Genomic DNA, 18546 nt, shown 5'->3' with positions numbered 1-18546 from the left:
TTTCCTATCTCGAAGCGAAACGGACCAGCGATGCTAGGCGATGAAGAGGGTCAACCGATCTCAGACAGGCTGGAGGATTGCAAGTGCTCTGGTCTGAGTGTTAGTGTCGGGTTTTAGCCGGATTTCTACTCCCGGAGGAAGCTTCATTTGCAACAACAAGAACCTAATCAACAAGAAAAGCAAAAATTCGCTATGACAAGATGAATAAACGCCAGGGTATTAGTGAGTTAGCAAGCATAGCGAAAAGTCAAGAAATGGGCCGGCATACGTCAAGGAGAGATGTCACTAACCTACCGAATCTCGGGCCCTCCAGCCTCCCCGAAATACGTCGAGAATAGCAGATGCGCCTCCCTATAATTGAACCACTGAGCAATCTGCATGCAAATCTCCGTAGGATGTTACTGTTGTACTCTACAGGCTTTCCTGCGTATCTCCATGCCAGGGTTTTGGTCGGTATAGAAAATTATGGGGAGCTGAAGCTTTATCTATAAATTTGATCCGGCTGCCCGAGACGTTCATTGATGAAAAGCTGACCAGGCCTCAATTTTACAAACATGAAGCCCGCTTTTTTGCTTCTTCCTAGCCTTGTGGGCGCCACTTGTCGGCTTCCACAGTATCCACTTCCAATCGATAAATGTCCTGGATACAAAGCTTCGAATGTCCATGAATTAGAGAACATTCTCATTGCGGACTTGCAACTCGCGGGGCAGCCATGTAATACCTACGGCCAAGACTTGAAGGAATTGAGGCTTCGAGTCGAATATGAAACCGGTAAGGGTCATGGTGTTTGCTTATCTCAATAATTGTTAGTAACTGCTGACCGACTTGTATTTGAATGGCAGATTCACGACTTCATGTGAAAATTTATGACCCTGATGAGGATATTTACCAGGTTCCGGAGGCGGTGTTTCCTCGCCCACATCTTGAACGGGGAGACCACAAATCTTTACTGAAGTTTTCTTACGTGGAAGCCCCTTTTTCCTTTTCTGTGTCACGAAGAGGTAATGGCGAGGTTCTCTTCGACACAGCAGGGACCAATCTCGTCTTTCAATCGCAATATTTGAATTTCCGTACTTCACTACCGACAAACCCAAATCTCTATGGCATGGGCGAACACACCAATCCCTTCCGTCTAAATACCACGAACTATACTGCAACTCTGTGGAATCGCGATGCATACGGAATCCCTCTAGGGACCAACCTGTATGGTGACCACCCCGTCTACATAGATCACAGAGGTGAATCCGGTACTCATGGTGTATTCCTCCTTAACTCAAACGGAATGGATGTCAAGGTCAACAGAACTGAGAAGGGTGGCCAATATCTAGAATATAATTCTTTAGGTTAGTGACGCGGCAACGCCGGCTAGGTGGGGATTGTTTTTTGACTTACACCAACCAGGTGGGATCATTGACCTTTACTTCTTCGCGGGGCCGACCCCCAAAGAAGTCGCGTCTCAATACGCTCAGGTGGTGGGATTGCCGACCATGATGCCGTACTGGGGATTCGGGGTAGGATTCCATGAGATCCCAGTGTTATTTGATTTCCCTTGAAAAACGCACGATTAACGTGGAATTAGTTTCATCAATGCCGCTATGGGTATCGGGATATTTTTGATGTCGCCGAGGTGGTCTACAACTACAGCCAAGCGAATATTCCCCTTGAGACAATGTGGACAGACATTGACTATATGGATCGTCGGAAGGTTTTTACCCTAGATCCCAAGCGGTTTCCGATAAAGAAAGTTCGGGAACTCGTGGACTACTTACACGAGCGTGACCAACATTATATTGTAATGGTTGATCCGGCCGTGGCCTATTCTGATAATGGGGCATTCAACAGGGGTGCTGAGCAGGGTATCTTTTTGAAAAAAGCTGATGGTTCAATATACAAAGGTATGCGTCAAATATCGAAATCATATCCGACTCTTTTCTAATGTGAGCAGGTGTCGTATGGCCTGGTGTGACGGCTTTCCCTGACTGGTTCCATCCAAACACGGAAAACTACTGGGTGAACGAATTTGCCCAATTTTTCGACGAGCAAACAGGTGTAGATATTGACGGCTTATGGATTGACATGAATGAGCCTGCGAATTTCTGTTCCTATCCTTGTGAGGATCCAGAAAAGTTCGCCATAGATAACAAGTTCCCTCCTGAACCGCCTACGGTGCGACCGAATCCGCGACCCATTCCAGGACTTCCATCAACCTTCCAGCCACTCCATAGTGATGCCAAGAGAGCCGGTGAACACGGCCATAAAATGGGCCTGCCAAACCGCATGCTGATAGACCCGCCGTATAAGATCAATAATCAAGTAGGGTCTATCAGCAACAAAACGGTGGACACCGATATAGTCCATGCAAATGGATGGGTTGAGTACGATGTACATAACATTTTCGGAAGCAGTAAGCCTTTCTTTTCAAGCCATCTATCCGATTTACAACCTTTTGGATCGGCGATTAACTACCATTGCAGTGATGAGCCGGGTATCTCGGACTGCAATGCTCAGGAGACGACCGTCCGTGAGGCCGTTGGTTATTACGCGTAGTACGTTTGCAGGTGCCGGAAAGCATGTTGGCAAATGGTGAGGGCGGATCCCCTTTTTTATCAATTTGGTGAAGTCCCATAGTGATCCTACCATAAGAGGGAGGTTGATTAATCAAAAATAGAAAACTACTACCGAGTAGCTTTTGTCAGCATTTCTGACAAAAATTTTGAGAACAGGCTCGGCGATAATCTGAGTACCTGGGAAAAGTACAGGACATCAATTGGGCAGATGCTTGCTTTTGCATCCATCTTCCAAATACCGATGACGGGGAGTGATGTTTGTGGCTTTGGAGGTAGAATGGATAATAAGTCTGGGTGATATCGTTCACTAACTAACTACCGCAATTAGGTAATACAACTGAGCAACTTTGCTCCAGATGGGCGATGCTTGGTGCATTCAGCCCGTTCTACCGCAACCATAACGGCATCGACTCTGAATCCCAAGAATTCTACCGATGGAAATTGGTCGCAGAAGCCGCACGGAAAGCGATCGAAATCAGATACAAGCTGCTCGACTACATTTACACGGCATTCAACCGGCAGGCAAGGACCGGTGAACCTCTCCTTAATCCGCTATTCTACCTTTATCCTAAGGACCCAAATACCTTCGCGATCGACCTTCAATTTTTCTACGGAGACGCCATCCTAGTAAGCCCGGTGACGGAAGAGAATTACACGAGCGTAGACATCTATCTGCCAGACGATATCTTCTATGATTACTACACTGGCAAACCGGTCCGCGGCGAAGGCAAATCCGTCACTCTCAACGATGTTGATTTCACCCACATCCCTCTCCATATCCGCGGTGGAAACATCGTCCCGCTCAGAGCTAATAGTGCCAACACAACTAAAACCCTCCGTGAGCAACCCTTTAACATCATCATTGCGCCGGGTCTTGATGGCGATGCTACTGGAAGCCTATACCTTGACGATGGTGAATCTCTAGAACAGAAGCATACAATGGAGATCAAATTTTCGTATAACAAAGGGCAATTCAAAATGGAGGGCAAGTTCGACCCCAAAGCCATTGGCCAGTTGAAAATTGCGTCTATCTCCGTGCTTGGTCATGACGGGAAGGCAGCCGAATTTACCATGGAGGGTGGTGGGGGCTCTCGGTACGAATATAATGCCGAAACTGAGGTATTTTCCACGAGGGTTGACTGGCCGTTGACGGGGCCGGCGCAATTGAAGCTTTCGTGATTGGGGAGTGTAATTTGTCAGTGTAGGGCTAACAATACCATGTTCGGCTCTCCTTGCGTTTGTATTTCTGGCGGTTTCTAAAAAATAAGCTTACAATATGATAGACTACACATCGTTGCTTGTCCCATCGTCCCATCTTTCTATCAAAAGCTTTTCCGTAAAGGAGTTCAAATGGTTCATAAGGACATGATGTTCACCAAAAAAAAAAAAAAAATAGGAGGTCGTCCTCATAAGGGAGGAGTCAATCAACTGCAACCATTCGACATGAAATCCCAGGGTTTAGCTGCGAATATCAAAGCATGGGTGGCCCAACAACTAAATTTCATGACGTTGGGAGGCCCATTGGTTAACAGGTTGAAGCAAGTCAAAAGGCACGCAGCATGCGGGTTATGCACCATTCTCAAGCAACAGTGATGTATGCAAGGTGGGGCAGACCAAGAGGGTAGCGCCATGGCTTGCTGCAGTACAGGTAATTATGTGGCACCACCAATGCAAGTTCCCGTGTCCGGCTGAAACTTTACTTCTGTATTTTCATTTCTTAGCATTTGTTTTGCATTTTCTTCTTTTCTATCTTTCATCTTCATGGCTGTCAAAGGCACCACCAATCCATGAGATAGCCTGGTGATCCTCATGTGTGCGGAGCGGTTTTTGCGATTGAATGGATTCACCAGTTTGGCCTAGGCGACAGAGCTGAATTGTGTGTGGGGAGAGCTGGGAAGAAACTTTCAGGGGCCGAACATCTAGTACGCCCGTGCCACTCTTCTACTCCACAACTAAGAGCAATAGATAGATAGATATATGGATGAAGCCGTGGTATTCGGCATGCGGCACAATAATAGTAATATATTCCATGGAGTAAAGAGAGCGCCTAAGACGAATTATATAAGGTATTTATTAAAAATGAGATTCATGCAGGGGTGGTTTTTGGCTCATGCCCACATTTGCTTCACGGGTTAAAAATGAGCGTTGGAAAGATCAATAAATATTATTTAGTAGGCGGGTATATATATACTTGAATATAGGCAGAGCAGCAGACTGAGTAGGAACCGGATATGGCCCAGCTGCTTGAACACATTTCTGTCTCCAACTCCCCTCACGCGGCATGGATGAGAATTAAAAACACAAAAGACGAAAACTTATTGCGTACGAACGCAGGAATAATATTCAAAGAAAGCGAAATGGGGCAGATTATGCTTTCATTTAGTCATCGAGGACCTTCTCATTGGCGGCCGCTTTTACTCGTCCGCGGTATTCAGACTCCCGGATCAAGTTCATTTGTTCTTCCTTCTTGTCGAGGTTCCTGAATGTGAACCAGAATACGAGACCACCGCAGAAGGCGATAATAGCAACAATAGTGTAGTTCCAGACAAGGAGAGGATCCTCAGAAACGGAGACAAAGGCTTGACCAAGGGCTGCGGATACGGCGCTGGTGAAATGGTAGAAACCTATTCGGGGAGAGAATGTCAATATATTTATATAATACTTGAAAACAAGAACGACAACGATGATATTAGAGGAGTAGAAAACTGACCGAAAACCAATCCTCTCATGTTGGCAGGTGCTTTGGTATACGCATATTCAAGGCCAGTAATTGAAGCCATAATCTCGGAAAGACCCACAAGAACATACTATCGATTGGGTTAGTACTTTTGCAAACGAGCTGGAAAGATTTTTTTTTAATGAAGGGGGTCTTACAGCACCAGCCTGGACCCAGACGTTTATTGGCGCAGGAGTATCACATTTGTTCATGTATTTCCCGCAAGCTCCTTTGGTATAGATGTAGTGCTGGACGACAGCAGCCCAAATCATTGCACAAGTGGCAACAAAGAAACCGGCTGCCATTCGTCGAAGTGGGGAGAAGCGAATTTTAATGAAACGCAAAAACGGATAAACTAGCAAATCTAATATTGGGATCATGATGACAATCCCTAGAGGATTCAGGTTGTTGATGAGATCGTTCGGGACACCATGAAGCTCCAATGTTGCAGCCTGGGAAGTAAGATTCCCGTCGATTTGATTATATGCCAGCCCTAATTATTGTCAGTGCTGCGCAAGAGAAGAGTGCGTACATATTTGCTCTTACAGAAAAGTGGATAATAGGCAAACACCAAACAAGCTTTGGTCCCTCTGGCAACTTGATCTACCCAAGCATCGTCGAAAGTCATCCACTTGGGCTTGTTCGCGACGTTGGAAGGCTTCACGTCGTTCCAAAAAGTTGGGGACCCCAGGTTACGGGTACTATTGTACAAGTTAGGTGTGGACTTTTTCAGTTAGAGGGATTAGCGCTTTCTTACGTTCTTCTGGGATTCCAGGAAACTTTCCCTTTGCAAGCAAACTTGATCAGTTTGACGGCGTTTCCTAGGACAGATTCGGTCGGTGGATAGTGAACGTATTTCCTGTGAAACACTGCAAGGACGAGGGGGCAGATGCAGAACATCACAGTAGGGAGAGTGAAGGAAAGCCAGAAACCAACGTAGCGTTCGGCGTAGACCATGGTGACTTGGCCAACGATAGAGCCGATGTTAATGCAGAGATAGAAATACATAAAAATACGCTGCGTAGTGAGAGCGGGATCCAGAATAATCTTCACGCCTTTCCGTTCAACGACGCGCATCTTGGAGTACTTCAGTTGCTCGACCATAAGCGGGGAGATATTAGGTCTGGAAAATGTCAGTTCCACATATCGAAGTCACCTAACATAGAGCATATATTTCTTACTTAAATCCACCAACACCAGCGCCGAAGATAAGAAGACCAATTGCCAGACATCCCATCGCTCCGTTAGGATGCTTAACCACGGGAGGAAGAGCGGAAATAATAAGGATGACATGTCCAAACATGGCAAGAGCAATAGAGTATTGAATCGTTCTCATTTTTCCCCATTTCGAATCAGCGAGGTAGCCTGAAAGTCGATGATATCAGTTTTGTGGAGCTCTTGCTGTCGCGCTTGGTGCGATACATACCACCGAAGAGGGGCGCAAAATAGGACCACATTTTATTGACTTTTCTAGAGTATTAGCAGTCTGTGGACGCAATATCAGTGGTAGTAGGACTGCTACGCACAAAGTACCATTCCTTGGGAAGCTCGTTGTCCCTGGCCGAGAGCTACGGAGGGTTAGCAAAAAGTCTCAAGCAACATCCCAAAGGAGTCACGCACCTCCCGGCTGGCCATTGGGTCTAGGGTCGTTTCCAGTAGTAGATCCGGCTGGCAGTGGTTGCTGGACGAAATTGGTCACTGCGAATCTTTTGTCAGTCTAACAAGAAGGAAAATTATTCACTTCCAACATTTCGGACCAAAGTTACGTACAGACGATTGTCGTTCCATAATAGGCGAAACGCTCACACAACTCAACAAACGCAATGGTGAAGCAGATCCACGGGATTTTGTCGGGAACGCGAGCGAGGGTGTCAAGCTCATGCTCAGTCGGCTCTGGTCCATTGCCGTCAAGATAATGGTCCACCTCTTTTAAATCGACCTTCCCAGAGACCGACACATCCTTCGAGGGGTTCCTGGCCACGTCCGGATTCTCTGTGGCATCGCTGTAAGCCATAATTCAAAGTCCCAAAAGGACAAGGATAACAGGGGTTGAGGCGGACGCTCAAAATATTATGGTGAATCACGAGAAAGCAACGAAGGAGGGCGAAAGAGAGAGCGGCAGTTGCACGACGACAAAGGGGGAAACACCTATTTACATATTTTTGGCCAAATCAATTATCCATGTTCAATATGAGGCGATATGACCCAACAGCACCCTTTTCTGTCGAAGGTCACAATTTTTTTACGCTTGCTTGGACACCGAGCCAAAGGGTCTGTCGAAAACTAACGGGAGTAGTCGAGCTCTTCGGCGATGGTCCAATCACATCCTGGCCATTCAAACCTCCAAGCTTCACGCAAGTTCGCGGGGAAACAAACCTGCCATAATCTTTTCCACGTTACATCTCTCAGTCTTGGCTGCTTCACAATGCCGTGAGTTATCTTAACTGTCCGCGAGAGTTGTAGTGGGAGTGCTCATTGGTCAATTCTTCCACGATCGACGGTCCAGGTCCCAGATTGAACTACGCTGTAGTTGCTAACTTCTCACGCAGTAGTTAGCCCGTGCTGAGAGCAGGGGAAGAGTGTAGCATCGTCTTTTTGGAAGCGTGGACTGGCCAGTGGCCATTTCCCCCAGGACATCTGGTCTAGTTCTCGGAGTCTTGACACGGGAAACCGAAAATTAAGTGATCAAGGCTCAGCGGTTCAGAGCCAGCCTTTTTATCATTTATTTGTTTTCGGTCCGTCGCAGAACGGTCGAAGCAACAAAGATTAGTCAAGCATCCGAAACTATAGTTATGAGAAATATTGCGTAGGAGAACAGTTACAATGCATACAGGATGGCAACCTTATATATGTCTCCGTGGCTTGAGCGGGCTATTTTCGTCCCAATTGCCATTCCCTTTCCTTCATCCTCCACTGACATTTCGGACTTGCCAAGAGACTACAACGCAATCACTCTACGCCGTATGTCTCCCCCCTGCCGTTTGTCAATTGAATTACCGAACGGTGTGGGCACTAATAATAGATATGGAGTTAGTCTCGAACCAGAACGGAACTTGGACACGGTTAATAACAATGACCTACGCAGCGTACAGCGTACGGTGTACTGTGAACGGAGTATATCTTGGCTGTTGTGCTGCTAGAAAAAATATTGTCCCCCCGCACTATCAAGTATTCAGTCGATCATTGTGCCGATGGCACGAGCCAACCATCAATTGAGGTCAAAGTACTAGCATCAGGTGCGTATCAGGTGCGTGCATTTTTGCTCCCCACCCTCCTGTTTTGCGATGCGCTTTGTTGCCAGCTCGGTACTCAGTAGTTGGCAGTAGAGGTTCATGAGAAAAGCGCTATATCTTTCGGAGTATTCTGGCTGCGCTTCATTCAAGCTTTCCTATAACCCCGTCCTCCACGATCACAAACTTTGAGAATATTGCTTGGCCCCTGAGTCGATTTGGGCGCAATTTTTGACAAGTTGCTAACAAAGCTAACCAATGCTTGTTTTTCGCCGACAAAAAGTTCCAATGAAAGATCCCAACTTGGCTAGACTTCGGCTAGTGGGCGTGCTCGGTAGGTGCACGCTACTGCTGCAGTCAGCATGTCAGCAGGGTTATCCATGGACCATATGCAAGTTCCAGGATTCACAACCCTAACGCTGGACGAAGTTTTACCAGGGCAATTATCTCAGTTCATTACGGATGGAGTCTGTTGGAACCTCGTGTGTCAGACTTCCAACTTCGACACCTGCGCAATATATAAATTGAGATACCCACGTGACCTCGAACTTGGGCTGTTTCCGCCCCAGAGAGTTGCCCGATACCACCAACCTACATACTTCTAGTACGTATTGCATGCAGTCACCACATTTCTTGCGGGGTATGGCTCGTGGGTGGACCGTGGGTGGACCGTCGGAGGATTCATGTCAGCCTGTTCTAAGGCTCAACCCGGAGGGCTCTATCGGGCCCGGAGGATTTTAGACTGCTCAGGACGGCATCGGGAACTCTGCCCTTCCCTCCAAGGGGTACAGTAGCATCATGATTAGTTGAGATCAACTTTGTCCCAGAAGATGACAAGGATCGGGCCAGATTTGTCTAGAATTAGAGGGTTGATTGGCTAGCGACAACGACATGCCGGGGAGGCCCCTCGTCCTCTCCTCCTTTCCAGGGCCACAACTCTCTCAAGCTCTTCCAAGGCGCCATCCTTCGGGGTAATGACGAAGTATCTACTGCAGAATGCCACCTCTCGCCGAAATCCCCCCCTCCCGATTCCGAGAAGAGGGGCGAAATTCTAATGTAGCGCTATTTTGCTATCCGTTTCAATTGTTGCGCGATTTCAATTGCGATAGATTGACACGACAAAACGCGATTCCTCCCTGCTTCTTCCGTGAATATGCATCGCAATCCAGGCAAGCCGATGAAAAGAGCAGCAGTTGTTCATCACATGCTGTTTGATGGTAACTACGGCTCTCCTTGTGGATCGGATGCTGCTTTATACGCACCCAGTCGGGAGAGACAACCCGATCAAGAATTCGAACAGGGAACCAGCTATTCTGAGGAAAATATTCTTGATAAAGGTGTATATCCACCAAAGATATCACGTCAATGATACACATTCACAAGTCAAGGGTCAGATCCAGCCTTACTTAGCGGCAATGCAAAATATTTTTCATACCTGGATTAAAGCAGAACCATGTCAGAAGCGCGCTGGAGAGGCATGTATCCTTGCTTGGTGCTCTCAGCAGCTGTCCTCCCCCCCCCGGTGGGAAATGGGCGGCTCTTCTATTTCGAAACCTTCTAGAAGCTTTCCTTCGTTTCTTCTCACACAAACTTATTGCCACTTCAACCAAGCATTTGGGATACATACCTGGTCAACCCTTGTCCCTGATGATTTTTTACGACTCTCCTTCGATGGCCTAGAGCGACCATATATCTCTCTTGTCATTGGAGGAAAAATAAATGTAGTTTCTTCAAACTACTAGTTTCTCCATCGGATTTCAACTCTGATTAGCTGCACTCTTCTCTCGTGAGGACAAGGGGGCTACATTTTCCTCTTTCCCGTGGTTTGGACCTCCCACACGAAGCCAAATAGCCATGCAGCACCGAGTGTGATCTTTCAGGTGGTGTTTCTCCTCTCAATCCATTCAGCGTTCTCGACCTCTTCCCCGAAAAGGCTTTGGGGCGTTTAAGGAGTAAATTTCCGAAAGCAAACGGAACGGAATCACATATGCTTTTCATTGAATCCAAGTCGCCTGTTTGGACCGAGGGAATACGTAGAAGCCGAACGAATAGGTCCGAACTTAATTTCAAAGTTTGATAAGAAACCCATGCAAACCAACGTGAAAATGAGTCGATAATATGAGCCATTCACTTCGCAGAATAGCTTGAAAATTGGCCCACTCTATAGAAATTGGATTCTTTACAAAAATTCCCGCCGATAAAACTCGAGGAAGGGTTACCACTCGCTGTACCGATTCAGAACGGATCAATTGTCGCAACATTTGAGCCTCACTGTAGCAGGCTCAAATTCCTTCACATCACCGCGGGAGTGGCTACAGCTATACGATCCATTTCTAAGCGGCGTGTGCGATACATATCCGTCGCAGGCGATATTGTCAATGGCAAACACATCCCGTCGACATCAACACTGCATAAACGCAGCATGGAACTAACTTTGCTTTACCAAATGCAGATTGAATATCCGTGGGCCCCATATCAGCCATCGGCACCGACTTTTTAACTTAACCACAAATTAATTCATATGCAAATACCGCACTCGCTTCGGAGACAGATCGCGGCATCCTATGAACTCTTCGCTTTCAAGAAGCCGAGCAGATCCAAATCGCAGATAGAGTCCAAATATCTGTCTGGTCGTATTTCACACATACTGGCGAGAGAGGAAATTTATGAATTGCTTCATGACTTCACTCCCTAAGCATTATTGCTCCGCGATCAACTACTCTTCAAACATCTTGTCTCATTTTCTCAAAGAAGCCGGTAAAGGCGATAGAATAACAATGCAGCTACAAACTATAATAGCCTTTAAATATAGGATTCGCAATATCTACAGAGAGGGGGAGGAAACAGAATACTCTGACATACTTCCGGAATTGCCTGCCCAATATATAAGTCACACTCCAAGCTTTGTCGAACTAATATATAGATCCTATCCGAGACTTCTTAATCTTCGAGAGCTCGCCAAGGGCCCGCCAGACCCAAAGAAGCAAGAACAACGCGCAAGTACGGCTGCTCCGTGACGGAGTTCCTCAAAAGGTAATGATGCGCAACCGGCAAGGAAATAAAGTGGGCTCACTCACAAGAGCACCCAGTTGATATTATAACACCGAAACCTATCGGCGAAAATAACGCGGGGAAAGAGTTGTGCTAGCTTCTCTTGCCCGTGACATGGGATGCAATGGACTCCCCTGTTCTTAAACGCTTTTCGATCTCAGCGGCATAATGAGAGAATACCAAATAGAAGCCAATCTAATACGCCATGATTCAGATATCCTGCACCAGGCACAAATCACAAATTTCGATTTGATATTAGTCAGATACAGTCATGCATCCCTTCTCGACTCTAACCAATGACGAACAACCAAAAGCAAATTTTTAAACGAGGTGGGATATCTCTCTTCCCTCGACGGCGCCCATTCCCTCCCCGCAAAACGTCCAATCCCATCCCGTGTGTAACACTTCTAGTCGACCTCAGCACGCCTGCCATCCCTGGGGAAATACCCCATCACAGCTAACGTCCTCCCCATTCCACACCCCACTTATCAAGGAGACTATCCCCTCAATTCCCGAACCACCCCCGGATACCCGCCACCATTTGCGACGCCGCGGGCAACGCTACCACACCGGCCCCCATAGCGCCAATGGCGGGAACAACATTCGTCGCAACACCACCCATCGCAATGCTCTGGCACATTGCAAATAGAGTCCCGGCCTCCACCGACCCAAGACTAGATTGCCATATCGTGGCAAACGTGCCAGCAGCAGGGCCGATGGGGGTAAAACCAACCAGCCCCAGAACAGGAGATACTGTAATTGACGTGACGATTATAGCCGCACCCGTCGCGCATTCACGGCCATTTTCCTTCAGGTAGTCGCCTAAGGTATCAAGGAAGTTGACGGAGAGGGTTGTTAAGTCAATTTTGCTTGCAATGTTTGTAAGAGTGGGAGTGATTCTTTCGACGTCTGGTAGCTGCATCTCGAACTTCAAAGTATTTTGGTTTATTTTATTTCGCAAAGCTTTCAGTGGCCGGTGTAGCAGAGTGGAGATGAGAATGGAAACCTTTCGCATGTATACTAGTATTGAAGGGTTGGATGTGGTAGGAGGCAAGTGCTGTAGACCTCTGATGTATTGTCCTAGAAGCCTGTATACGGCCTGAGCTTAACGCCATCAACCTTAAACCTCACGAACAAATGTGTGCGTCATCAATGACAAGAGAGCCCGCATCGACTTGCGGCCGAACATGCGCATCGTAACTTCGGGAGTTTTTCTCCTCATATGCACACGAGCCAGCAGGGGCACGTCTTCTTTATAAGCGAGAATGTTACGGGGCATGTGTTATTTATTTCAGAGGAGCCTCCCATACGCAGATATCAGAAAGCGAGCATATTAAATGGATTTTGGGGACTTGGGAGGCAGACGGGTCGATTAAACTACTGCTACTATCGAAGTCCTGATTCATCATTTGCCCGGGAAGTTGAATGGGTTGCTTCTTCGATTGCCTTGAGCACTTGATGCACTGGACGCATGCAATATAGGATAGCCGCGGAATGCCCTGATATCAGTGGTAGTGTTCTTCATGATTTTCAAACGACAGTTTATACCGAGTTCACGTCGGAGCTGCGCATGGTTGAATGAAGTTTGAGGGTTCATGAAGCGCGAGGGTCTAGAACATGGAAGGCACCCTGGGACAAAAGCCCTTCTCAACCCAGAGAATAAATCCAGTCCTTCAGCGCATGTTGCCTAGCTTGATAGCTAAGTTTGAGAAATATCAAGGATCTCAACATTTTTCTAAGCCTTGTTGATGGCTGGAAATACTGATGCGAGTTATATCTAAAGGTGGCAACAAGTTACACGCTTCCCATGGAACAAGGCGAGATGGCCGAGCGGTCCAAGGCGCCAGATTAAGGTTCTGGTCTCGAAAGGGGCGTGGGTTCGAATCCCACTCTCGTCAACATATCTTTTTTTTTATTTATTTAATTGTCCCGATTTGTTATTTCTCTTGATTTTAATTGTATTTTGTTGTGCGTTCAATCTGCTCAATTGTTATTTGTGGTGATGCTTTACTTCATTTAACTCACGACTTTGACATCCCGATGTAGTAAAAGGCCTCACGGTGTTTAATTTCTCGTTGCATCGTCCAGCTTCTCCTCTGTAAGGTGTTCGTTCCTCTGCAGATCCTCGTTGTTCTATGCTTATCTGGGTTTGAAAATAAAATTGCAAATGGGTTGGAATTAAGATCATTTTCGTATTCGTGCTCATCAGCCTGGACAAACATATCTGAGCATTGCATTTGCATCCTACCTAACTAATTAATTAATTAACTCTTGGCTATCTCAGGCTTTCAAGGGCTGCGTTGGTGCTTGCAGATGATGGCAAGAATGAGTCTGAAATCCCCCTTCACCACTTGAGAGCTGAGAGCCGTGAACAGGGTTTAAGAGCAGACATATCCCTGCAGGAATTGCGGTGCCCCCACGGTATCTGACCATGCAATACTGTAGCAGCCGGGGTACGCGCGGTGAGCCAGCTGTTGATGCGAAGTCTACGGAGTAAAAATGTAATAAATTGGCCAGGCAGAGTTTCGACATGACGATGCATTATTGACAAGCGGCTGATCATGGCCATGGCGTTACTGAACATGATACGGGATACGAGATTGTTCGCTGTCACCATACACGTATACATATATCCCGTGCGTTGTATAGACATGGTTTACGGCTTGCAGCTGGCCTATCATGGCATCGCAGAGATCGGGAGCTCACCGCTCACCCCTTCATCCTGAGGAGCAACACGGTTCTGGAACTTTGTAAGCATGAATGCAACTCTGCCACCTCTCTGTTTGACCTCGATTTCCTTTATCGCATCCTGCTCCTTTACCCCGCATGTGGGCCTGTTCTGCTCAGGAATTATGAAAGTAGAAAATGAGCAACACAGATTTGGGTCACATTTTAAAATGCATCTGCAGCCTGTACAACACGGGCCTGCGCCTAGCTTCGAAGAGTGTTCCGCGAATCGCGAAAATAGGAGAGAAAAAGTCCACGAGCAGGAGAGGAAAAGCGTTGATGCTCTCTCTCTCGTGACTGAGTTGATTGCATTTGAGCGCGAGCAATACCGTCACTAGCCGGTTGAGAAAGTTCGTTGGAGAGGTTAGCTACAGAGTCTGAAACAACACCATGTCAATGGCTCAGAGCGATTGGCGGCATATCACCCGTTGATTAAGCATAATCTGGCGTGTGTCATGGAAGCGGATTCTCAGGATGGACCAGCGTCTGAACGGAAAGCGAGCCGCAAGGCAGTAGTGGTCCTTTTCCCATACAGCAAACCCTATGGTTGTTGAACCGCTAATTAATTAACCCAAAAGAAGAACTGCTTTTGTCCGAAATGGACTTTCGTCAAGTGGTTCGGACATGATGGGCGTTAATTTCTCACAGGCTGGGATGATTTCCCTGGAGGATTTGCTGTCTCAGACGCACCAAGCCGAGCAATACTCGCATGCCTTACCCGTGCCCCCCCTGACTTAGTCCAATATTGCCAGATCCAGCATCGCTCCCATCACTAGACCATCGGCACTTTGGATTGAATGCACTAAATCATGTGTTCGGCTTTTGAAACTAGATCCTGGCCCCTGCTCCTGAAGTCGTTCTCTCCCTCTGGCAAATAGAGCTCGGAGGCGCGTACGCTTGCTCCAGGCATATGGGTCAACCTGCTGGTCTCCAAGCACGATGCCTTGATCTGGGGTGATAGATTGTATGCAGCTTTGGGAGTCTTTTCACTTTCTACCCGCGCTACTGGAGAAAAGTGGAGAATGCTGACTCTGAGGCTGCTTACTCGCAGATCGGACGGAGATCATGGAAGCTCCTCTGCACAGGGTATTCCGACAACCAGCATCCAAATGCTGAAACGGTGCACCTTTGAGGAAGCTTTTGAAGCGTGTTGGGAAACTTGCTTCGTTCTTTACATCAGGCTCACCAGCCCCTGGTCAGCCACATCGCTTCCCGTCGGGGCTAGGGAATAGTGGAGCTAGGTCAAGAGATAGCTTCGTTTCTTGTTTCCTTTGATTTGTTTCACCATGCTGGGGAAAGTGGACACCCAGAATACTGAGGTTCTACCGGACGAAAAGATCAAAGAAAAGGAACTTTTCATTTTAATCTCCTTATAAACTCACGGGAACGAGGGTATGACGCAAAGTTCAATTAAAGAGTCAATAGGCTGAGTTCCCGGCCTTTAAGGCTCTTCAAACCATACACTCTGCAAACCAATGCCAGGGTATTTCATGGGCTTCTTAAGGCAACTGGATAAATAAACACCGTGCAATCTCGCAAGGAATATGAAATAGGCACAACCCTATAACAGCCAATTTTATATTTTCGATCTCCAATCGGCCAAATCGCACGAAAGAGTGGCTGGATTCTGAGACAGGGAGAGTCTCCATGAGATCTTTTTTCGATTCTCTCTGAAATGGAAATCATGGCAATATATTTTGACCCATCCGCTGGTTTCCCTTGATATTTTCGTTTCCTCCTGGAATGGATCTTGGTCACCCACGTACAGAGCACTCCTCTCATGCCCTGGGATATCAAGTTCTTCTTCACCCTTCGGCACCTGCCGCGTCATAGACGACCATGGCGATGACATTCAGTGCGAAACAAAATTTTATACTTGTTGGAGTTTTCGGACTTTTCACGGTAGCTGTTATGTTCATACGGCTGCTCATTCAAAAGATCCGAAAACGGTCTTTCGGCGCCAGCGACTATCTCACAATATTCGCTCTTATTTGCTACTGTGCGGTCACAGCAATGACCGTCCTGATCTTTCTATGGGGGACTAATGTCATCGACCCGCGCGATCGGATGGGGAAACAATTTACCATATCTGACATCCATCACCGAGAGATCGGAAGCAAGTTGGCCCTAGTAGGTAGGGTTGTATGTACTACCTAGTAAGGCCTTGTATCTCTCTCACCTCCCAGCCGCAACATCATGATCGCTACTGACGTGATCATGATATGTATTTGCAGTCTCTGGACCCAAAAAACCATCATTCTCGCTTTGTACACGCGAATCCCTCCAGGGTTACTATGGCCGAACCATATATTGAGCGCTTCCCTGGCTTTATTAGCTATAACTTTCGTCCTAGTACAAGTTATCTCATTCAGCGAATGCTCCCCTTTCCAACTCTACTGGCAAGTAGAACCAGATCCAGGTACGGGTTGATGTAATTTCCTTCACCTCCCGCATAGAGCATTCACCAAGGTTAACGAAGGAGATAGGGCCCTGTGTCAAAACCACCTTGCACTCATTTGTACAAACCATTACAAATACCCTGACCCACATTTTGCTTCTCGCCATCCCGCTTCGTTGGGCCTTTCAAAGACACCGGCCTCTCACAGAGTAAGATCCCACAAACTCCCGCAAGACTCCAGACCTGCCTCAGAGATCACAATTAACCCATCCCGCAGAAAATTACTCCTCGCCTTCCTCTTCTCCCTGGGCATTTTCCTAATAGCCGTCGCGTTAGCCCCCCTTCCCATACCCGGTCACGACGCAACCCGCAGCTATCAAAACGCCCTTAAGCAATCAGAGGCACTCCTGGCCGCATTCTTGGCCAACATCATCACCATAACCGGGCTGGATAGCCCGTCGTCGGACGAGGACGACGCCCCCTTCTTATCTTCCAACGCCAAGCGGCGCTCCAATGGGAGTGGGTTCAGGGCACTATTTGATGGGGAAATCGTAGTTACCAGCAACTTCGAGCTGCAGTCTCAGACGGCCAGTCCCGCACGGGTTCGGCAGATGTTCCCGCGGCACCCCTGGACGGCTTTCCAGCGGATAAGTAATGAGAATCTTATTATCCGGGCGAAGGGGGGTCGTGATTCGCGAGAATCCAAATAATAATATCAATAAATACCAATGATGATAATGATAATGATGGAGAACGACAACTTCCCGTTTCTTTTTTTTCTTTTTTTTTTTTTTTTTTTGTTTGCTTAGCTTTGATCACTTTCGGTATATGTATTGACGAGCTTACATTGCCGGTTTAGTATATATACCCCACGGGCGTTGATACAAAAAGTTGAATTTTGGAGAAATAATTTGTTTTGGAATGACTGGCTTCGGCGGAAAAGTGGCTTCATCTGTTCTCACCGTTTTTCTTTTTCGTTTAAATTCGTCCAACACAAGTGGGAACCGATATGATGGTAATAGCAGGTCCCCCGCTCAGTTTGTTGCCGGAGCTCTCTGGTGGACAGTCATTTGAATGGTGTTAGCATCTCAGGAGCCCTGGATGGGTGCCCATTATATCTGGCTCCTTTGATGGGCTGGTTTGTCAAATTGAAAACTTTTTTGAGGTCGTTGTTGATATGGCATATATAAGTGGATGAGAGGAAGGCTTGATCCGGGAAACACTGTATCAGCTGGGATTATGGACTGTGACTACTCTGGAGTGGTTGGCATTTGCGAGATGGCCGTTGTGGCATATATATAAATGATGCTCGGTAGGACTTAGCTGGTGGTTTGATATCGGGAAGCTGAGACCAGACTACTAAGCTAAACATGAGATCACCTCGCTGCCATGCACTATAGAATCACACTTCCCTGGTAGACTGCGCTTGATTTCTTTGAAGACGAGATCAGGCAGGGCATATAACGGCGGCTCCGGTCTGAAACATGTGTTGAGATAGTTAATCCTCGAGGGTTCAAAAAAGTCCGTTCTGTCACCAAACCACATCGTGATCTAGATCTGCTTCATGTAGACCGTCAAAGTCTCCTATAAGGTTTTCTATCATCTATCACCCTTAATCTTTTCCCTATCGTCGCCGCTGCTAGATGAGGTTCCCTTTCATCTAGTGGGCTCCCTCCACTTTCCGAACAGCAACCGCTCTTCAAAGTAATATTAGTCCAAGCATTAGCATTAAGCACATCGAGAAGAGACAAGACACGGGATAGTCTAATGCTGCGCTGCGGAGATTCTCCTGGACTTGGGGGAATACAAAGAACAAGACTCAACAGTCGTATCCTGTTTCTCTGTAATGGTTTCATT

At 47.1% G+C, this 18546-nt stretch overlaps 3 protein-coding genes and 1 non-coding gene across 4 annotated transcripts; 3 read left to right on the top strand and 1 right to left on the bottom strand.

The window, feature by feature from the left end:
- Positions 1-554: 554 nt before the first annotated feature.
- On the top strand, positions 555-3746 carry HCAG_02211 (hypothetical protein; the record flags this gene model as incomplete). The annotated part of the gene is made up of 7 exons (XM_001541990.1): positions 555-771; positions 843-1343; positions 1402-1511; positions 1580-1895; positions 1946-2533; positions 2687-2839; positions 2896-3746. The coding sequence occupies 7 exons, from the start codon at positions 555-557 to the stop codon at positions 3744-3746; spliced, it is 2736 nt and encodes a 911-aa protein (XP_001542040.1).
- Positions 3747-4946: 1200 nt separating this feature from the next.
- Positions 4947-7297, bottom strand: HCAG_02210 (conserved hypothetical protein; the record flags this gene model as incomplete). The annotated part of the gene is made up of 10 exons (XM_001541989.1): positions 4947-5191; positions 5278-5374; positions 5442-5776; positions 5830-5984; positions 6041-6406; positions 6465-6648; positions 6710-6748; positions 6810-6851; positions 6904-6981; positions 7054-7297. The coding sequence occupies 10 exons, from the start codon at positions 7295-7297 to the stop codon at positions 4947-4949; spliced, it is 1785 nt and encodes a 594-aa protein (XP_001542039.1).
- Positions 7298-13380: 6083 nt separating this feature from the next.
- On the top strand, positions 13381-13462 carry HCAG_09417. The gene has a single exon. It is a non-coding gene; the product is annotated as a tRNA-Leu (tRNA).
- A 2668-nt stretch (positions 13463-16130) lies between these two features.
- On the top strand, positions 16131-17399 carry HCAG_02209 (predicted protein; the record flags this gene model as incomplete). The annotated part of the gene is made up of 4 exons (XM_001541988.1): positions 16131-16447; positions 16526-16710; positions 16748-16898; positions 16967-17399. The coding sequence occupies 4 exons, from the start codon at positions 16131-16133 to the stop codon at positions 17397-17399; spliced, it is 1086 nt and encodes a 361-aa protein (XP_001542038.1).
- Between the last annotated feature and the right edge of the window lie 1147 nt (positions 17400-18546).

Source organism: Histoplasma capsulatum, genomic scaffold (assembly GCF_000149585.1).
Source record: "Histoplasma capsulatum NAm1 scaffold_2 genomic scaffold, whole genome shotgun sequence".
Classification (NCBI taxonomy): domain Eukaryota; kingdom Fungi; phylum Ascomycota; class Eurotiomycetes; order Onygenales; family Ajellomycetaceae; genus Histoplasma; species Histoplasma mississippiense.
Note: the sequence above shows the minus strand (reverse complement) of the source record. Positions and strands in the feature narration are given on the sequence as shown.